The sequence below is a fragment of the Tamandua tetradactyla genome, chromosome 1 (genome assembly GCF_023851605.1).
Source record: "Tamandua tetradactyla isolate mTamTet1 chromosome 1, mTamTet1.pri, whole genome shotgun sequence".
NCBI lineage: Eukaryota > Metazoa > Chordata > Mammalia > Pilosa > Myrmecophagidae > Tamandua > Tamandua tetradactyla.
In genome coordinates, this window is record NC_135327.1 from 65069614 (window position 1) to 65091218 (window position 21605).

Consider the following 21605-nt stretch of genomic DNA (forward strand, 5'->3'; position numbering starts at 1 on the left):
TATACTAGAAAAGAAAACAGGTCTCAAAGCAATCTAAGTTTCCACCATAAGAAATTGGAGGAAAAAAAAAAGTAAATCCAAAGGAAGTGGAAGGAAGGAAATAATATAGAGTAGAAATCAAAGAAATTAACAGTAGAGAAAAAAATCAAAGAATCAAAAACCTGGTTATTTCACAAGATCAATTTAATTTTTAAGCCTCTAAGCAGCCTGAGAAGAGAAAGAAAGAGAGAGATAGAAAGAGAAAGAGAGAGAGAGAGAATCAGACAGAGACAGGACAGAGGAACAGGAAGGAAGTGGCAAGTGGGAAGGAGGGGAGGAGAGACAGTGAGAGAAGACACATATTGCCAATATCAAGAATGAAAGAAGGGACATCATTACAGGTGACAAAGACATTAAAAGATAAGACCTGTGCCTTGAAAAACACAAATAACCAAAACTCACCCAAGAGAAATAGACTGGAATAATCCTTAACCTATTAAATAAATTGAATTCTTTTTAAAATAGAACTCTCCAGACTAGATGGTTTCACTTGTGAATTCTACTTAACATTTAAAGAAGAAATAACAAATCTACACAGTCTCTTCCAGAAAACAGAAGAGTGAACACTTCCCAACTCACTTTATGAAGTCAGCAAACCCAGATACTAAAGCCAGATAAAGACAGTACAAGAAAAGAAAACTTCAGACCAGTATCCCTCAAGAACACAGACATAAAAATCCTCAATAAAACACCAGCAAATCAAACCCAGCAAACACATAAAAATGAGTTAACAGACAAAGTGGGAATTATCCCAGAAATGTAGAGCTGGTTCAATATTCCAAAATCAAACAATGTTATCTACCATATTAAGAGACTTAAAATCCATATGATCATATCAATTAATGCAGAAAAGGCATCTGGCAAAATCCAACATGTACTTATGATTAAAAGACAAAACAAAACAGCAAACTAGGAACATAAGAGAACCTCCTGAATTCACTAAAGGATACATAAAAAAGAACTTACAGTTAACCTTATACTAAAATGGTGAAAGAGTGAGTCTCTTCCCTAAAATCAGTAACAAGGAAAGGAAAAATGTGCACTTGCATGCATGCAATGCAACAGTGTACTGGAAATGCTAGCCAGCACAGTAAGCAAAAAAAAAATGGCATACACACTGAAAAGTGAGAAATAAAACTCTCTCTGTTCACCGGCAACATGAGCAAACTACAGTGCTAAGAGATTGAAAAGACAATCTGTAGACCAGGAGATAATATTTGCAAATCACATGAAATAACTGACAAAGGATTTGGTGACAGGAAACATAACTCTCAAAACTCAATGTTAAGAAATTAAAAATCCTTTTTTTTTTTTTTTTAAGTTGGGCAAAAGACTTGCATAGACACTTCATCAGAGGATGTCAGGGGGGTGCACAGATGGTTCAGTGGTAGAGTACTCACCTTCCATGCAGGAGACCAGGGTTTGATTCCCAGCCCATGCACCCCCCTTCCCCACCCTAAAATAGCATGTAAAGGTGGCAAATAGGGATGTGAGAAGATGCTACACATCATTAACCATTAGGAAAATACAAGTAAAACCACAGTGAGCTAACACTACACATCTTTTAGAAGGACTAAAATAAAAAGTGCTGACAAGGATGCTGAGTAACTGGGGCTCTTATACCCAGCTGATGGGAACACAGAATGACACAGGCACCCTGAAAAACAAATGGCACTTTCTTATAAAGTTAAAGCATGCACTGACCACATGCCCCAGCAGCCCCACCCCTAGGTATTTACCCTAGATAAATAAAAACTTACACCCACCTATAAACTTGAACAGGTGTGTCAAAACCTGGACACAAACAGGCGAATGGTTAAACTGTGATAGATGTCAAAGAAAAACACCAGATGGTAGTTGAAGTGGCAGGAATTGATTCTGACTGCTGGAGCAGGGAGAAGGGAAGCCAGAAGCAGCCAGTCTCGATTCTGATTAGCACAGAGGTAGCTAGGTTTTTTCACAAGGCACAGGAGGGAAGGGAAATGGGAACCAGAAAATTGCTAAAGGGATCTGGCGATGATGAGCATATGGTGGGGAAGTGGGAGTCAGGAAGTTGTGCATTCTTTCTGAGAATAATTTATTCTGTGGTTTAGCAGTATTGCTTCCTATTGGGTCAGTGCTCAGGAGGATTTAAGGGTCTACCTACCATTGGGGAAGTTCACAAAAGTTTGCATAAGTCCCTAGTGTGCTAACTGGACAGGTAGCAAGCCATGCAGTCTCTTGTGAGGATTCACAAATATCCCTGCATAGAACACTACTCAGCAGTCAAGAGAGACAATGTGGAGGAAGCTCAAAGGCATTTATGCAAGAGGGGAAGAGGCCAGTCCCAAAAGTTACACATAGGATGGTTCCATTTATGTGACATTGTGTAAAAGGCCGAACTATAGAACCAGAAAACAAACAGATGAGTTGGGTTAGGGTAGGGAGGGTGTATAACCACAAAGGGTCAGTGTTTTGGGGTGCTGGCACTGTTCTGTGTCCTGAGGGCAGAGTCAAAGCTCATAAAACTGTACCACAATAAGGGTCTACTTTGCCACACATTGATTTTAAAGCACCGTTTAATGTGGTAAGGGGCCAGGAAGTTCTCACCTGACTTTTCAGTCCCTGTAGATACGCAGGGTGGGGACATCCCAGGTTGGGAAGCCTGGGAGCTGGAGCACACCTGGAGTTGTGCAGCTTGCCTAGGATAACCAATTGTCAGCCACCGTGGCCTTTGTCTAGGGGAGATAATGTTCAATTTGAGACTTGGAGGTGAGGAAGCTGGCCAACTGAGCAGTGAGGCAGGGACTGGCATGGCTCAGAATAGCCTAAGGGCCAGAGTCATAACGATAGGTGATGAGCGCACAGGAGAGTGAGGCAGTGCAGCTGCCACAAGGACGCTGGCTGAAACTGGGTAAGAAGACAACCCCCCTGGAGGGCACTGGGCAAGGAATGAAGCAATTCAACTCGCCTTTGTGTGGAGAAGAAACTTTGGAGGGGCAAAGGTAGACATGGGCAACCCACTGAGGAGGCTGCAAGTGAGGAGACACAGTGGCTCAGACAAGCTGAAGCTCCCCTCCTCTTCCACCACACTGCCTCTCCCAGTGTGCTGGTTTGAAATGTTGTATGTACACTAGAAAAACCATGTTTTAATCCTAATCCCATTTTGTAAAGGCAGCTGTTTCTTCTAATCCCTACTCAGTATTATATGTTTGAAACTAATTAGATCTCCCCGGAGATGTGATTTAATCAAGAGTGGTTGTTAAGCTGGATTAGGTAGAGGCGTGTCCCCACCCATCTGGGTGGGTCTTGATTAGTTTCTGAAGTCCTATAAAAGAGGAAACATTTTGGAGAATAAGAGATTCGGAGAGAGCAGAGAACAACACAGCCAAGAAAAGCAAAGTCCTCCAGCCAGCAACCTTTGGAGATAAAGAAGGAAAATGCCTCCTGGGGAGCTTCATGAAACAGAAAGCCAGGAGAAGCTAGCAGATGACGCTGCGTTCGTCATGTGTCCTTCTAGATGAGAGAGGAACCTTGACCATGTTCATCATGTGCCTTTCCAGATGACAGAGAGACTGACTGTGTTCGCCATGTGCCCTTCCGCTTGAGAGCAAAACCCTGAACTTCATCAGCCTCCTTGAACAGAGATATCTTTCCCTGGATTCCTTAGATTGGACATTTCTATAGACTTGTTTTAATTGGGACATTTTCTCGGCCTTAGAACTGTGAACTAGCAACTTACTAAATTCCCCCTTTAAAAGCCATTCTGTTTCTGGTATATTGCATTCCAGCAGCTAGCAAACTAAAACATCCGGCACACTGCTATAGCACAGGGACCACGTCACAGCTCTGACACTCCAGCAACCGCAACAACAGCTGGTGCTCACCGAGTGTCATGAGGCCAGTAGAGTGTGCCACCGGTAACATCCAGCATACGCCATGTAGAGTTGGCTGAGAGCAGCCCACAGCCACAAAGCTAGGATGCTGGGGTGGACCCAGGCACAAGGCAATGGGCTTCTCCCCCAACTTTCCCCAGCCCCCACCCCGGACACCCCTCACCCATGCCCCGAAACAACACTAGTCAAGGCTCAGCTGACAGGTGGGCAGTGAGTACCTCAGGCCAGGCCCCAGCCACAACAAACCCGGGAATGACCCAAACTTTCAACAGGTGAAAGGCTGAAAAACGGCCCCAGCAGCACCACTCAGCCAGCCACATATGACACCAGCAGCATATTCAAAAAATAGACCTGTCTTTAATTCCTTTTTGTTTCCATTCCACTTTGCTCCCCAGAGGCAGATATGGCCTGTGCACCCTGGACAGGCTGTGGGCAAGGGGAATTAGGTCGGAATTTGGCCCTTCATTCTATGGTGGACACATGGGGACAGCAGCACATCATCTGCCTGGAGACCCTCAGCATCTAAGGCATCCAGAGGGTCTCGCTCCCTGAGATGCAGCCCCAATTCCTGAGAAGAGGGCAGGCAGCGGGTGGGTGGTAGGTGAGGGTTGGTAGGTAGGGTCAGGCATTCCTCTGCTCTGGAGGAAGGTACTTGAGGCCCAGGTGTCTGAAGATGTCTTCCTCTGAAGCTGCAGGGAGGAACTCCTCCTGCAATGGGAGCAGGGCATGGGGCCCAGTGTGGGCTCACATCCAGACCCGGCCACATGGAGGGTGCAGAGGGCCCATCAGGCTGTATCAGGGGGAAGCCCCACAGTGGGATGTGCTCAACTGAGAGGCCTAGACAGGGTTGGACCCAGACTTTGCCCCAGAGGTTTTAGGGATGGAGGTCCCATTTAGGGATGGAGGTCCCAGGACCCAGATCCCTGTGTTTCCCCTACCCAAAGCTAGACCCTGGCAACATACCTGCTTGAGATCAAACAGCGCATGGCTGCTCAGACACAGCCCCTTCTCCCTCCGGCTGAAGCAGCGCAGCTCCCGCTCAAAATGCTGAGTATAAAAAGCAAAAAGCAGCTGCTGTCTACAGGACCAGCTAAAACCTGGCCCCTGGCTCCAGCCTGTACTCTAGCAGCACCTTCTCTACCTTGGAGCCAGTCCAGCCAAGGAGGGCAAAGGGGAACTGGCTGATGGGGGTGACCACCAGGTCCACTCTCACAGCCTTCCAGGCCCCACAGTGTCTCTGGAAACCCCCAACAGCTGCCTCAGGGGGAAGTGGCAAGCGGAAAATGCAGAAATTCCTCTCAAAGAAGTCCATGGTGTGGCTCTGCCGGACCTTGCGGGTGGGGTCCCCAAAGTGGCTGTGCTGGTACAAGTGGTACAGGATGAGGCCCTGCAGGGAGAGAGTAACCAGGATCTGTGGGGCCTGCCCAAGGAGCCTAGTAGCTGCTGGCACCCTAGACCACTCTGCTGCTCCCCTCACCTGGTTCTGTAGGTGGTGCATCACCCTGGGCAACAGCCCTGCCTCCTGGCCCTCCTGAGGGTGAGTGAGCAGGAAGTCCACGTCATGACCCTGCAACTTCCCCCTGATGGGGCAAGGATGACTCAGCCCTCACTCAGGCTCTGGGACACTGGCTCCTCCCAAATCCCTCGTGCGACATCCTGTCTCAGTGGCCCCTTTACTGGGCAGGGGGCTCTGGGGCTGAGCCAGGGTGGACCTTACCTCCGAAAGCCACCAGTTAGCGTGACAGTGGCACCAGGGAGGGCTTGCTGCACGGCCGCCTCCACCAACTGCTGCAGGGCCTGTGCCTCCTCCTGCTGCACTGGGGTGGCCAGGTCCTGGTGATGCTGCAGCCCTGCAGACACCAACCTCCTCAGTCTCCCCGCAACCACCTTTGCCTCCTAAGCCCTCTGCTCCCTTGGCAGAGCTCACACCTGGGGATCTGGGCCAGGGGTAGGACCCAGTTGGAGATTGACACCATGCCCTCCCCACCTTCTAGAATTCAACTTTTATATTGAGATCACTGCAGTTTCCTCAGTTTGTACCCTTCACACAGTTTCCCCAGTGGTAACACAGTGTATAACTGCAGTAAGGAATTACCTTGGTCCACTGATACTTATGCAGTTGATGCCTCAGTTCCCCAATCTAGAATATGGGACCCCGCTGTGGTTAAAAATAAAAAAAAATAAAATAAAAAAAAAGGTGATACCTCACTCTCACCTACAGCCCATTTCCTCTCTGCCATGGAAGAATCACCATACCTTGGAAGCTCAGTCACAGAGAGGGCTAAGTATGAAGGTGCACCTGGCAGTGACCTCGGAATAAAATTTATGGGAGAAGCAGTCAAGTGGAACTGGCAGGTTGTCACATACAATGTTCCACTATAAACCAGCTCTCTGCAGGCCTTGATTCCTGCTGCCTCAACAGGTAACTCTGCTAGGACCCCCAACTGGTCCCTCCTCCAGAAACAACTGTGAAATAACAACCATCTGCCTGCTTCCCACTCTTCCCCAGTCCTAGGAGAGATGTTCAAATGGCTGTGGGAGACTCCTTGACACAGAAGGGCCCAGGACACGTTTGGGTACAGTACCCCCAGGTGGGCAGGGCAGGGGAAAGGGCAAGTCTGCTGATGCCTCCCACACATGAGGCTGTCACACACTGTAGCTTAGGGAATTCTAACACTGCCACTATTTCCCCCATTTCACAGAAAAAGTATTTGAAGCCTAGGGAGATCACCTTTCAGGGCCATGGTCACTTACCTAGTAAGTGACAAAGATAAGACTCAAACCCAGGTCTAAAATACTCTCAATCTATGTTCCTCCCACCACATGGTGCTGCCTCACCAGGCCCACACAGTGGCCCCTTTCCAACAGCCCGGACCCACGGCCATCGTCAGAGAACCAGAGTCCCAGGCCATGTACATCACATACAGAGTGGGCTGCCCAGACTGACAGTGGAAATTAGGAATGCCTGGGACTCAAGGCACCTAGTCGGAACATCCATCCACAGCCCCCCATTCCCCCATCCCTGCACCTTCACCAGTGCCAAGTGTTCAGCTGAGCCTGGAATGAGGGTGAAAAGCCCCACCCAGGGCCCAGCCCTCTCCTTACCTATTTTCTGCTGTTGGGTCAGCTTCTGGGGCTGCTTTCGGAGGTCGTCCAGGGTCCGCAGCCCTTCCCGGTACCACTGGTCAGCGGTCTTCACCCCAACCCCAAAGATCTGGGTGAAGAGCTATGCAGGGGGATTAACACAGGATGGTCAGAGTGCAACTCTCCTCCTGGCAAGATGGCGACGATGATGTTGACCTCTGTCAAGGACGCTTATGCCTGGCCCCAGTGGGGTCTCATGTGCTCACCTCAGCAGCTTTGCTCTATCATTGGCACTTTGCAGAAGAAACTTCAGCTCAGTGAGTTTAAGCAGCCTGCCCAGGGCCACACAGCAGACCACCTAGTGGGACCCAAGCCCAAGAGCCTGGCCCAGAGCCTGCATCTCAACTCCCAGGTTATGACGGGGACATGGTGAGGACACAAGGCCCTACACACCTGCTCACGGTAGCCAGGAGGGCAGGGGGCCAGGGGATGCAAGGCTACATGCACCTGTTCACAGCAGCGGGAAGGACAGGGGACTTAGGGTTGGATGCCACCCACCTGCCCAAAGGTCAGGAGGACTACTTTTCTCTCTACGCCTTAGTTCCCTCCACTATAAAAAGAATTCCCTCCACTCTTCCCAGACCTCATATGGCTCTCATCATAATTCCAACATAACCAAAGAGTCATCCCAAAAAAAACAACAGAGAAGAGTCAACTCACAAGAAAGCATCATGCTTCCCTCAACCAATAGGAGCTGGGACTCACAACCATTGCTATCCTCCACAACAAACAGCAAACATGAAAGGGGGTACTAACAAACAAGAGGGGCATTTGGCAGCCATGTCTCCCACTGGCCAGGTGCTGAAGCCGGGACCCTGCTTGCAGCTCACAGCCAAGTCATCAGGCTTGGCCCAAGGCCGTAGGGTCAGGCTGCTTGGGGCTAACCCCTCATGCGAGCTGCCCACACACAGTCAGGCTATGCATGACTGGTGAGGTGGACATCCCACCTATGGACAGGGGCTCAGGTCCCCTGTTCCTCCCTGACAGTGGATGGCTGTTCAGGGGTGACACCTTCCCCAGGTGGAGCTACAACATGTGAGCCCTGGAGCTCTCAGGGGTACCTTCTGGGGCCACATCTCCTACTGCATGGACAAGGCTGGTGTGTGGAGACAAACAGAGAAGACAAACGCATGTCTGGGAATCTCAAGGCCCCAGATTGTTTTCCCTGAAGACCAGCCACAGCGCCACCCTTTCTGGGGTCTGTAGCCCCCTGCCTTTCCTTGAATTACCTGAACCAACAATTTGAGTTGGATACCTGTAACTTGCAACCAAGAGAATCCTGACTTAAAGGATTCTAATAAAACTAGCCTAATAATACTGTTTATAAAAAGAAACTCCTAACTAGTAACATCCTTTCCTGCCAGTCTGGATGTCTTCTGAGGCTTGGGGTGCCTAGGATAGCTTTGATGTCTCTCTCTGCACTTCTTCCTCTGCCTAGCCCTGGCAGGGACTAGCCCGGGCATGTCCTCCCTTGGCTCCAGTTTGTCCCCTTCCATCCCAGGCCCATGTCGCCTCCTCAAGCAGGGAGTTCCACTCCACTCGGGGTCATAGCCTTCACCCTCCAATCATAGCCGGCAGCCCAGCCCTGCCAGCCCCCACTATCCTCCATCCATCAAGTGTTGCTCACGTGTCTTCCCTCTCTGAGACCCTGTAGCCCCCTGCCTTTCCTTGAATTACCTGAACCAACAATTTGAGTTGGATACCTGTAACTTGCAACCAAGAGAATCCTGACTTAAAGGATTCTAATAAAACTAGCCGAATAATACTGTTTATAAAAAGAAACTCCTAACTAGTAACATCCTTCAGTTACCTCCTTCAGCATCAACGGCCCCTGCCCTCCCAGGGAAACCACAATTCACCAACCTAGAAGTCATGCCTTTGACAACCTCCAACTACAAAACCAGGGGGCCAAAAGGTGTTAGAGGAGTCATGGCCAAGGTAATGCAGCATATAGAAGCATTCACTTCCGCACCAGACAAGAAATGAATGGCAAGGGGAAGATGTGCATAAAGATGGGCAGCCCAACAGCACGAGAGGCAATGGCACAAAGATCACCAAAGAGTCAGAACACTCAGTGCAAGGACAACAGCCCTGCAAGCTCAACTGCCCCCAGGGCTCCCAAGAAAAGGTTACGTTTTGTTCAGCATGCATTTAAGAGGCCAGAGCATGTAAATAGTTTGAAATATTTCATTAGAAATAGTCCAATAAAAACAGATGATGCCAAGTGATCTAGAAAAGTCCTTGTGCTCAAACAAGGTCCCTCCTTCCCTATTCAGTTGCTTGGCATATATGAAGTGGTAGCTTAGCTGCTCCTTCCTTGTTGACACCTTTTCTGACCCCTCCTATACTTTACCGGGACTATACTGTTTCCCAAGAGCCCGTGGGGCTGTCTGTCAACATGGAGCAGGAAGGCAGCTGCAGGGACCCAGCCCTGCCTGCATACACACACCTTCATGGTCTGGTACCTCTCTGAGCAGCGCACTCTCTCCACCTCCTCGCATGCTCCGTACTCCAGCACCTCCTGTGAGAGGAAGAACACATGGGGCTCTGGGCCAATGGGAAAGGAGAGGGAGGACAGGAATGAGGCAACCCCCACACCTAGCAGACAGGGGCACCTAGCAGTGGAGACTGGGGCATGAGGAGGCTGCCTGGGGAGGGAAACCAAAGCTGCTGCTTTGCTGCCTCCCAGTGGGAGGGCAGGGACTATGGGTGGCCAGCTTCAAAGCCCTGGGCTGGAATGGGAGCTAGGAGCAGGTAAAATGACCATCTCTCAGATGAATAACAAGTGCTACCATAGGCAAACAATTGCTTTACACATGTATGTGATACATCCAATATGGCTTCATTTAAAAGCAAAACTGAATTTTGTCACTATGCAACTTCACAACAATGTATACAAAGGAAAACTTAACCAGATGGGTCCCTAGATGCTTCACATTTTGAAAAGAAGCACTAATGTCCAGGATACACTTGCCCCAGTCCTCACAGATGGGACGGGGGTGATGATACCGAAGCCAGCACCACTGCTAGTCCCTCCAGCTCTTCTCAACAGTCCTACTTCAAGGGCTGAGACGACCTTGGTGCCCACGTCTGCCTGCCACAGCTGAGTTCTGAATGCCTGTGACCGAGACTCTGTCACCAAGGCTCCAAGGAGTCCCAGAGAGGGGCCTGTGACCTTCATACCACCCCTCCCCCTCCCATTCAGAACAGGCCACTTCACAGCTGTGCCCTGTTCAGTGTAGTGAACACTCACCTGGACAACCCTGGAGGAGTGGGCTCCAAAATGGGGAAGGCCCTGCAGCTGGCTTAGGGCTGTAATGGGACTGGGAAGGGCCTTGAGAACCGAGGCAGCCCGGCAAAAGGAGAGGAGGCGGCCCTCGCTGCCCTCAAAGCCTGCTGCCTCTGCCAGTGTCTCCAGAGCTTCCTGCAGGGAGGAGTCCTTCTTAAGGGGTAGGTTGAGCCCCTGCCCTGAGGCTACTAACCACCTGTACCATGCCCCCACCCCCAGGGCTGGGACAGGACAGAAGCAGAAAGGCAGAATGGGACAGGCTCACCGAAAGGCTAGCATTGTGGTGAGTGAGGGGCGTGGGGCGCTGGCAGGCATAGGGCAGCATCTGTGCTGGGCTTGGAGCCCTCTTCCTGGGCTCAGTCACCTGTGGGTGGGACATGCACACATCACTGTGAGGCTGTGGGGTCAGCACAGGCAGGGTGGGTTGCCCATGTTGGCCCGGGTGGTAGGCAGGATGAGAGCTTGAACTCTTCTGAGCAGCCACCAACAGGTTTGCTGGGGCCTGCAGCCCAGAGTGAGCCGACTCTGAGAAGGCACCCAAACTGCTGGGGCAGAAGGAAGTGCTGCCTGTCCAGAGGACCAGGAGCAGCAACAGCCATGATAACCACCAGTGCCCACTGATGTTTTTTGGTGCTGCAAATGCAGTATGGGGCTCAGCCCTCTAAGTCCTCTCATTGGGGAGTTCTCATTGTCCCCATATCGCAGAGGTCAGAGAACATGCCATGTCTCAACAGCCCATAGGTAGGGTCAGGATTTGAATGTGGGTAATCTGGCTTCTGGACACACACCCACATCCATCCACTTTGCTGTGCCCAGAAGCCCTGAGCAAGAGCAGAGACTGTGGGCCTCAAAGCAGCCTAAGTTCAGGCTCCTGCTGACTCCAGGAGGAGCTGACCTCAGCTCACTAGGGGTCAGTTTCATCCCTTAGCAAAGAAGAAAAATCTGATGATGCTAAAAGTAGAGCCCCCGAATGTGCCAGCGGAGAGAATGGGAGCCAACCCAGCCTCTCCTTGCAGCCCACTACTGCTGCCTTGTCTGAGGACAACAAGAACTTGCTCCCATCCCAACTGAGACCAGGCCTGCACCGGTGGTTTACTGTGTCTCCACCCCTGACCCACACCATACTCACCTCCAGGTGGTGTCGGTGCTCCACAGGCACTGGCCGCCCAACTGCCATGCTCTCTGTGAACCAGCTCACATCCAGCAGAGCAGGGTAGGTCCAGCCCGGAGGAGCAGAGGCTGCCTTGTGCTCCTGCCAGGCAATGGCCTCAGCCGCCGAGGTCTGTTCCATTACCACATGTGTCACCTCAGGGCTGGGCCGGAGCGGGGAGGAGGGTGAGTACCCAAGCCCTCCCTTGGCCCTGCCATCTTTCCCACTCTACCCTGCACCCCAAACTTTGGCCCCTGCTGACCCCTCTGCCTGGTAAGCACCCATTCGTTCTCCAAACCTCACCTTCTACAGGAAGCCTTCCCAGCCCCATCTCTAGGCATATGGAAACTCCCAGCCCACGGAACCCAGACTGATGCTAGGCACTGTTACCCTCTTCCTCCATTCCAAAGGAGAAGCTCCTTGGGAACAAGGACCAGGTCTGCTAAGTACCAAGCTTTAGGCACTTGGCTTGGGTTCAAGCCATATATCTACCACACACTACATGCTCGTAAGCAAGTCACCTCTCTACACTTTTTCTCCCGCTGGAGAACAGACCTTTCTCACAAGGTTCTGGTCAAGATTAAATGAGCTTATAAGCCAAAGGACCTAGACAGTGCCTGGCACACAATGAACTGCTATGTGGCTGTAATGGCTATCATCCTTCTCTCACTGGCTTGGCACAAGACTGGGCCTTGGGGATGTTTAAGAACAAACGATAAAAGATCAAATGAGAGGGAAGAGGTATAACAGAGAAATTGGGATTTAACAAATGACTATGACTACTGACTTATTATATAGATGTTTCTTTTTAGAGTGTAGTGTTTTTGAATAGCCAAAAGGAAATACCTGAAGTTGCTGACCTTTAAACCAATAGCCCTGATCTCTGATAATGATTGCATAAGTATATCGCAAAAAAAATAATAAATTTTGGTTGCTCATGTTTGTGTGGATGTACTTCTGGAAGTTTTTTTTGTTCTATTGATTTATATCTGTCAATACTACAAGGTCTCAGTTAACCTACCTCTATTATAAGTCTTAAAACTGGGTAGATTGCAATACTAGAGACCATGAAGAGTAATAAATTATATAAATATTAAAGGGTAAGAGGTATGGGATGTTTGTAGGTTTCTTTTAATTTCATTTTCTGCAGTAATGCAAATGTTCTAAAAATAGTCATGGTGAGCAACACACAACTATGTGATGATAATATGAACCACTGATTATATACTTTGGATGGAATGTGAACATAAAAATTCTAAAAAAAAAAAAAAACAAATGAAAGGTCACAGAAACACTGCAGAGCAACTGGTCCCTGATTCATTTGCCTTCCCAACTTCTAACCTATGGGAACCCCAGCCCCACCACTGATAGCTGTTGCCTGTGGAGCCACTGTGTCTTGCTACCCCCGATGCCCTCCCTATAAGACGCTCATTTCTCTGAGTTGAGTCTGGCTCGGGGCAAGAGGAACCTTGGTCAAGACTTGGTCAATAATACTAGTAATAATTATCCACTATACCAGCATGGCCCTCTACAAAGCCTCATTTGACTCTCACAATGATCTTGGAAAACACAGCCTTCTAATTGCTAACAGCATCCTTTTAAGAAGAGGAAAATGAGGCTCAGAGGAAAGTGATTATGAAATAGTAGGGACTGAATTGGAATCTAAAAACCTGAGGTGCCCCTCCACTTCAATCAGCTGTGGGCAAGTCATTTCAGACCTCTGTGTCTCAATATCCTCAGTTGTAAAAAAGCCTCACCAAAAACAAAAAGAAAAGAAAAAAATACATATATATAGAGAGAAAGGCCAAAACAAACTGGAAAACAATATTTGTGACTAGTGACAAAGGGTCTGATACCCTCATGTGTACAGAGATCTCTCTGTAAATATGACAGGACACGGGTAGCCTAGTGTAAAATTGGACAAGAGACAAAGTACTCACAACAGGAGTAAGGTTAGACTAGAAAAAAATCTTGGGAAAAAAAAAATCAAACCTCATCAGTAGTTGGAGAAATGCAGACTGACAAGATACAATGAGATGATGAGCAAAAAATTTAAAGAAATTGATGGCAAAATTACTGATGAACAAAGTGTAGGAAAACTGGAACGCTCACTTTCTGACAGCATTTAGAGAAAACTGACCATTTTGGAGGGCAAAGAGGCAGCATCTGGCAATATTACTTCACAGCATTTATTCTAAAGGATTAAATACCTTACAAAATGTAGCTAAAAGGTTACTTCTCATGGCCTTGTTGATGGTAGGTAGGGGAAAACTGGAAACCAGTTTAATGTCTAATAAGAAAACTAAGTAAACAGACAAACTGATACAGTAGGATAGTATTACGCAGCTCTGAAGACACGCCCCCCTCACCGCTCGCCCCTCGCTGCTCACGGACTCAATCCACTGAGCCACAAAGTGGGGCGGGAGGCCCTGCGCAGGAGCCTTCCCCCAGTACGCGAGCCGCCAGGGGGTTCACAACCACCCTGCGGCCGGGATGGCACCCGAGCGGTACGCACCTGTAGGCGTCGAGGACGCTGAAGCCTTTGGAGAGCGCCAGGCGGGTGAGGAAGGCCCGGCGGCTTCGGCCCATGCGCGACTCGACCAGGTAGATGGCAACGCCGGGGAAGCGCGCTGGGGGTGGCACGGAGGGGGCGGCCCCACTCGGAGTCCCGGGCCGCACTCGACGCCGCTTCGGGAGCACCTGGGCCATGGACAGCGCGGGGGCCGCCAAAGAGGCGGACGGAAGCCGGAAGAAATCAGGAAGAAACCGCGAGGAGGAGGGCAGAAGCCGGGAGGAAGCGGGCAGAATACAGAAGGGAGCGGGAGAAGCCGGAAGGAATGCAGACGGAAGCCGGAATGACGACGGACGTAGACCGGAAGGAAAACGAAAAAAAGCAGCCTCGGCTTTGTTCTCCACTTATGTGAGGCAGAGCCCCGCCTTATGCAAATGAAGCTGTTTAGCGGGGATCACGGAGGGCCGCGACTCTCCCACAGGAAGGGGTGTGCCGAGGCTCCGCCTCTATGCAAATAACAACAGGGACACGCCTTCTATTTAAATTACCTTCGCGGAAAGCCCCGCCCCATTCCGCCGACTGCGGGGAAGGAGGGACAGGCTCACGGGGCGGTGGGGTGAGGGGTGCAGCAGGGTGGATGGGGAGCACTTCCCGGCTGCATCCTTGGTCTCGTGGCTAAGCACAGCGGCCGGGTGGGGGCGCGGGCGCGGACCCACAGCCTGACGTCCCCTCGCCCCCGTCTCGGGGGACCCTCTGTGGGGCAAGACGTTCCCCGCGGATGGAGCCACCGATCGCGGGACGAAGCGACGCTCCGAGGCCCAGACGCTGCCTGGGAATAAGGCTGTACGAATGAGGAGCCGCTTCTCTGCACACCGAGAAAGGGCTGTCCCTAAAATGGCCTGCGGACAACTGGCCGGCCGTTCGGAAAGATAGAAGTGGGCTCCCTCCCTCAACACCAAAATAAATTCCAGATGGGTCAAATATTTCAATCTAAAAAAGAACCAAAAATGTACTGGAAAAAAGTCGAGAGATGTTTTTGTAATCCAAGTATGGCAATAAATTTGAAAACACTAAAGGAGAAAAAATAACAAACTTGGCCTCATACAGACTTAAAATGTCTGTATAAAAAAAATTAAAGTCAAGGCAGACCAGGAAAACGTTTCGGTGATGCACTTTGAAATGAACTCCCGTAAACATAAAATTGGCAACAGATAAATAAGAAAAAGACAAGGATCCAGTGGAAACATTGGCAGAGAGCACACGGAATAGGTGCTAGCCAATAAATTTATGACCAGATGGCCCAATCTGTAGACTCATTTGGGAAAGGCAGACTCAGAGATTACCTTCACCTGTAAGATTAGCAAACAATTTAAACAATTGATATCGTCTGTTGAAGGATTGAAGGGATTGGCAATTTGCTTTGGGGGGGTCGGGTAGGGGAGCTTTCTGGAAGCCAAATTGGCAATGCTATTTAACAAAATGAAGAAAAAAACATACTCATTAATCTAGCAGTTCGTTTTCCGATAATATATCTCACAAGACTACACCCAGAATTGCAAGGATGCATATAGTGGCAAACAGGAAACAGTGGAGAAGACCACTGGGAGGGTTCTAGTAATTACAGTATATAGGTACAACTGGAGAACAGGATGTCTTTGCAGTGAACAAAGTTCAAAGAGAGAAAATGGAAGAAGAAACATCAAATTGGTAACGTTGTATTGATGGGAAGAGGGTGGTAAAGGAGATTACCTCCTATTTAATGTGGATACTTGTGTTATGTGAAACATTTAGGAGGGGAAGAAGTCATGTATTCCTGTGTAAAAATTTTTAAAGAATGAGGTAGAACTGTAAGAACAAAAATATAAGCTAATAATCAAGTTGCTAAAGGGGTATAGAGTTTGATCCCAGTTTTGTAATTTTATATATGATATATAAAATATAAGCCTATTTTTTACATAATACTTATGGAAAAATAAATCCAGACTGTTAAATGATTATGGAGGGAGGGGGGCTTATAAGGAATCTTTAGTTTATACATTATATAAACTATATATAGTTTATAATGCCTGGACTTTGAATAAAGTATACTTTTGTATTAAAAATAAAGAAGTTTTATATGGATTAAAAATAAATAAATAAATAATAGAGGGAACAAATATTAAAATAAATTTAGTAGATTGAAATGCTGGTGATTGGTGAAGGGGAGGGGTAAGGGGTATGGTATGTATGAATCTTTTTCTGTCTTCTTTTTGTTTCTTTTTCTGAATCGATGCAGATGTTCCAGGAAATGATCATGATGATGAATATGCAACTATGTGATGATATTGTGAATTACTGATATGTTAAGACTGTTTGTGTTTCTTTGTTATATATTTTTAAATGTTAAAATTAATTTAAAAAAATTAAAATAAATAAATGAATAAAGAGGTTTTGCCGAGCTGGAGACACAGGTTTGATTCCTGGAGGCTGCCCATGCCAAAAATAAATAAAAAATAAAATAAAGAGGTTTGACTTGCCAAACCCAACCAAAACCATTCCAGTCAATCCTAAAGAACACCTAGGCAATATATAGGATTCTACGAAGGTTCCACGCACTAGAGTAACTTTCCAGAAACCTACAACCTCTAGATGGGTCCCTGGACTAGATAAGTCCTGAAACCTAGAGGGCCCAGCCTCTCCAGTAATTAGGTAGTTCTATTTCCCTGCCCTATAATATTGACAGCCCCTTCTAACTTGAAAAAGTTAGAATGGCCATAGCCCAAATACCCCTAAAGAGTGGGATAGAAAGATCAAAGGTGATGGTGGAGCTATACAGAGGAAGTAGGGTTTAACAAACCAATATGATTGCTGAATCATTAAATTGATATTTCTTTTAATCTCCCAGTATCTTAGGGCAGCTAAAAGTGAAAACTTCAAATTGTGGAATTGTAACCTCATACCAAACTCTGAACTCTGTTCTACAACTAATTGTTGTGCTATGCTTTGAAATTTATTGCTATTTTGTATACATGTTATTTTTCACACAAAAAAAAGAGAAAAAGTTGATAGTGATGATAAAAAAAATTTCTTCCTAAAAAAGATTAAATAAAAAGATGTTTGAAAAGAGAATGCTCACAGCGGTCCTACAGAGTGAGGACTGTCACACCTATTGTCCAGGTAGACCCCTGCCCAGACCCTAGGGGTTCTACCTGCTCTGAACTTGTCCTGTGTCCCTGGAGTCTGGTCAGTCCAGCCAGCTCCTGGGCCTTGGGCACTCGGGGGATGGGTTTGGGGCACGGGGCTGGAACCTGCCTGGAGTCTGGGCAGGAGTGGGGGCCCTCGCTATCTGTTGTGTGGATGCTCCAGGGGCATGGGCCGTCACCAGGAGATGCTCATAATGAAGAAGGAATGTGCTAGACTCCTACAGTGCTTGTTCGCTGCAGAGCCATTCATGGCAGGATTGATGGAGGCTCTGGCAAATCTTGTCTCCTGGGCAAATGAGGTGGGACAGAGGGGGAGGGGTGAATGCAGTGTGGATGGGAGGGAACAGCCCCTTAGATCAGTGGTTCTCAAAGTCAAGCCTCCCACCTGCAGCAGCAGCAGTAGCATCTGGGGGAATGTGACGGCCAGGAGATTCTCCCTGCCCATACCTCCCAAATCAAAAACTCTGGGGCCTATGGCTCCCAGGTGCTTATGATACAGCTAAAGTTTAGAAACCTCTTCCTTAGGTGATTTCTGTGAAGTCAGTGCCAAGGTTGATGACGGTCCCCTGCCATCGGGGGCGGGTTGGGGACAAGGGAGGGGAAGAGCCCTGGAAGAGAGAGGGGAAGGTTGGAGTGTGGCCTGGACAAGAAGGCAGGATGCTGCCTAGGGACATGCAGAGTGAAACTGGTTCCCATCATGGGTAAGACTCTGCAGGGACAGAAGACCCACAGTAAATGTTTGCCCTTGGAAGTTGTGGTGGCTTGGAGTTCTGTGTACATCAGAAAAACATGTTCTTAAACTTCATTCATTCCTGTGGGTGTGAACTCATTGTAAGGAGAATCTTTTGATGGCGCTACTTCAGTTAAGGTGTGGGCCACCTCTATCCAGATGGATCTTAATCCTATCACTTGAGTCCTTTATAAACAGAATGAAATTCAGACAGAGAAAAAGCCACAGGAAGCAAGAAAAGTTGAACATCAATGGAAATGGAAGAGATGGGAGAGGCCAGGAGAGTTTACCATGTGCATTGCCATGTGATAGAGGAGCCAAGGATCACCAGCAGCCAGCCCAGAACACTAGTGTTCTGGGAGAAAGTATCACCTTGCTGATATCTTGATTTGAACTTCTATTATAGCCTCAAATCCATAAGCCAATCAATTCCCATTGGTTAAGCCAACCATTTGCATGGCATTTGCATTGGCAGCCAAGGAAAGGAAAACAGAAGGGGTCCCTTCAACAAATGTGTTCTTGTCCCATGGGCAGTCCAGCCCTCAGTAGATAGGATCTGGGACCTCTGAGATGGTGCTCATCCCAGTGCTCAGGCAGGGTTCCAGCCCTCCAGAGGCTCCTGTCCCTAAGGGGAGTGGGTTTCTCCCCTTAGGGCAGGACCAGGATCCGTGCCCTCCTCCCCAGCTCACTGCATCTCAGGTTGTTTTCTGAAACCTAGATCTCTGTGGAGCTAGAGTAAAAAAATATAAAGGTGGGGGCACAGTGGAGAAGCCCTCCTTCCCAGTGGAAGGTGGAGGAGGACACAGGGGTGACTCCAACCCTGGAAAGTAGGAGCAAGAAGGGGCGTTCCTAACTTATTGAGCACCTAGCCACCATGTGCTGGAACTTTCCGCTCATCGTTTCATGTGATCCTGCATTAGGATAAAAAGACACAGACAAACAGCAAGACCTTAAGATGGGATCCGGTTTCCCTCTTAACAAGCAGTCTGGGCAATTGCAGAGCCAGCTAAAGCACAGCATCTCCTGTCTGGGAAAGAGAGGAGCTAAAGTTTGACCCCATGTCCCTTTTTGTTTTCTTTTTAATTTTATCATGGTAGCATATATATAACATAACATTTGCTATTTTAACCACTTTTAAGTCAGTTAACAACTCAGTGGGATTAATTACATTCAGAATAATGCATTCCCCCCAAGTCTTTTTTTGTTTGTTTTAAACTCTTTATTTTGAAATGACTTAAAACTTATAAGAACACTTGCGAAAATGAGACCAAATCCATACAGAGAATTCAAATATAGCCCCACAAAAACACCCAGATCCACTTATTTTAACATTTTGCCACATTTGCTATATAATTCTATCTCTCCATCTATTTGTACCTATCTGTCCATCTATTTTTCTTCCTACCTATTAATCATTTTTCTAAACACTTGAGTGTAGATTGTATACATCATGCTCCTTGAACACTTAATGCTGCACATTTCCTAAGAACAAAGACATTCACTTATGTCAACACCCTAAGTGCAGTTCCAAGTCCTTTTGCTGCCACGTTTTTTCAAAACCCCTGGAACTCTCTGTGGTGGAGAGGACAGGGTGGGCACATGAATTATCAGTTCCATCTCCCAGGCCAACCCCAAGCCCCAGAGGCTGTGCTCACTGAGGAACAAGGTCAGGGCAATAGGGGACATCAGGACGAGGCAATGCTACAGCCTCTCTCCCTGTCCTCTCCCCACAGCTCTGGCTTCTTCACCATCCTTGGCTTTCTTCTCCTTGGCTCAGCCTGTGGATTCTCTGGAACCACAAAAGGTCCCTGCAAGACAGGAAGGGCTGGCCCCTAGAGGCAGCTGTCTGCCAGCCTCAGGCAGAGCTGGTGATTCCTGGCAGAAGTTGGGTCCACAGCCTGTCCACCCCACCTCCAGGAGGGCACCAGGCCGTCCAGAACCCCAGGCATTTGTCCTGGTGAGGCGGGAGGTTGGACAGCTGCCCACGGGCTCTAGGTGCCAAGCTAGCCAAGTAGATTTTCCACAGATTTCCAAGCAGATTTTCCAGCCTGGAGAGAAGCTGCGGTGGAGGCTCTGTGCCAGAGTAGAGCTCTGGCCAGGACAAGCCCTCCTATACTTCGTCTCATGGTATGGAGGGCATCCATAGTGTGGGGGTCACAGCCCCTTGCTTGCCCAGGTCCGGAACAGACCTTTGGCCACAAGGAGGCCAGGCAGAACCCCGGCCTGGCAGGGGTCAAGTCTGGGAGTGGGGAAGGCAGTTCCCATGAAGGAAATCGCTAAAAGTACATGACAAGGGATGCCTGACCCTCCCTGAGGCTGGGTTCTGCGGCATTCCCCTGGTGACCATCACGACACCCATAGGCTCACATGTGCAGTGAGAGTCTATCAATTCAAACCTTGGATTTAGTTCTGTCTCTTGTGAAACTGCCCAAAGTGGAGAAGCTCACAGTGCACAACGGAAGTCTTTAAAATCAGTCTCTATTGCTGCCCACATTACTTGGTGCTTATGGCAGCACTGAGCCCTCCCTTCCTGCTGACTTCAAGTTCCCTCGTCTCACAGGGCCTTCCCCCTACCTTCTCCCCTTCACAGCTCAGCTTTCCTATGTGGATTGCTGAGGCCCCTCCAGCTTCCTGCGACTTCATGTCCCTATTACCAAGGCTCCAGCCAGCAAGAGTTCCTCTGCCAAGCAGTGGGAAGAGAGGGGGCCTGCTTACATTTAAATGGCTTTCCCTTTGTTGTCAGGCATGGATCCCACAAAAGCTTTCCCTCACATCTCAACCTCAGAGGTTCCCTAATATGCATTCTCCCTTCCTTCCTTTAGCAACAGAACCCTTTGGGCTTTAGTCTTGGTAGCTGTGAGTGGACATCTGACTAAGTCCCAGGAGTTGGGGTCAGGGTCTGGGAAGCAAAATGAGTGCCACTTGCCCTTAAATTCCTGGGATGTACGTTCCCCCTCTCTTCTTCCCCTCCCCTTGATCTCTTTCAGGAGATTGGAGGTAAGGGGCTGGCTGTGGCCACCACCAGCAAGCCAGTGCCCCGAGGGAGATGATCTTGGGGAGCAGTCACTTCCCTACCTCTAGACCAGGAGTCTGCAAACCATCCTTAAGGAACCAGATAGCAAATATTTTACATTTTGCCATCTATATAGTCTCTGTTGCAACTACTCGACTGTGGAAGACAATAAACACAAATGGGAGGAACTGTATTGCAATAAAAGTTTATTTACAAAAACAGACAGCTGGGTGTGGCCCAGAGGCCCAGTTTGGTGACTCCTGATCTAGATTGTTGTGTGTGAGGGAAATAAGCCTCTATCTTATTTTGATCCATTATATTTTGGAATCTGTTACAGCAGTTTTTCCCATACTGGGATGGGCAAAAAGACAACTGGGTGTGACCTGACATGGGTTCGGGTCAAGGCTTCTGTATTAGCTAGGGTTCTCTGGAGAAACTGAATCAGCAGGAAATATCTGTAGATATAAAATTTATAGAAGTGTCTCAAGTAACTGTGGCAACGTAGAGTTCAAAATCCTTAGGGCAGGCTGTGAAGCTAACAACTCCGATGAAGGGTCTGGATAACTCCACAGGAGAGGCTCACTGGCTGAAGCAGGAAGAGAGACTGTCTCTCTGAATCCTCCTTAAAAGCCTTCCAGTGATTAGATTAAGCATCACTCATTGCAGAAGAC

The 21605-nt window shown here is 48.5% G+C and overlaps 1 protein-coding gene and 1 long non-coding RNA gene across 5 annotated transcripts in view; one reads left to right on the plus strand and one right to left on the minus strand.

The window, feature by feature from the left end:
• LOC143648270 (uncharacterized) overlaps nucleotides 1-9620 on the plus strand; it is a 23200-nt gene extending 13580 nt beyond the window's left edge. Inside the window, exons 2-3 of one of the 2 annotated variants that reach the window (XR_013158479.1) lie at nucleotides 6136-6336; nucleotides 8865-9620. This is a non-coding gene — a long non-coding RNA (uncharacterized LOC143648270). Of the gene's footprint in view, nucleotides 1-6135; nucleotides 6337-6755; nucleotides 8400-8864 lie in introns of those variants that run through there. The other variant, XR_013158478.1, reaches the window with a different exon arrangement.
• POLM (DNA polymerase mu) lies at nucleotides 4252-14471 on the minus strand. 3 transcript variants are annotated; one of them, XM_077117963.1, is made up of 11 exons: nucleotides 14013-14471; nucleotides 11477-11660; nucleotides 10613-10711; nucleotides 10312-10482; nucleotides 9508-9579; nucleotides 7020-7140; nucleotides 5632-5764; nucleotides 5392-5494; nucleotides 5056-5301; nucleotides 4878-4961; nucleotides 4252-4622 (listed from the first exon to the last, which is right to left on the minus strand). In XM_077117963.1, the coding sequence occupies exons 1-11, from the start codon at nucleotides 14204-14206 to the stop codon at nucleotides 4536-4538; spliced, it is 1494 nt and encodes a 497-aa protein (XP_076974078.1). In that variant the 5' UTR covers nucleotides 14207-14471; the 3' UTR covers nucleotides 4252-4535. The 3 variants fall into 3 exon arrangements, with proteins under 3 accessions (XP_076974078.1, XP_076974068.1, XP_076974087.1); XM_077117953.1 differs by lacking the exon at nucleotides 4252-4622 and having other exon boundaries at nucleotides 4630-4961; XM_077117972.1 differs by lacking the exons at nucleotides 4252-4622; nucleotides 10613-10711 and having other exon boundaries at nucleotides 4630-4961.
• Nucleotides 14472-21605: the final 7134 nt, after the last annotated feature.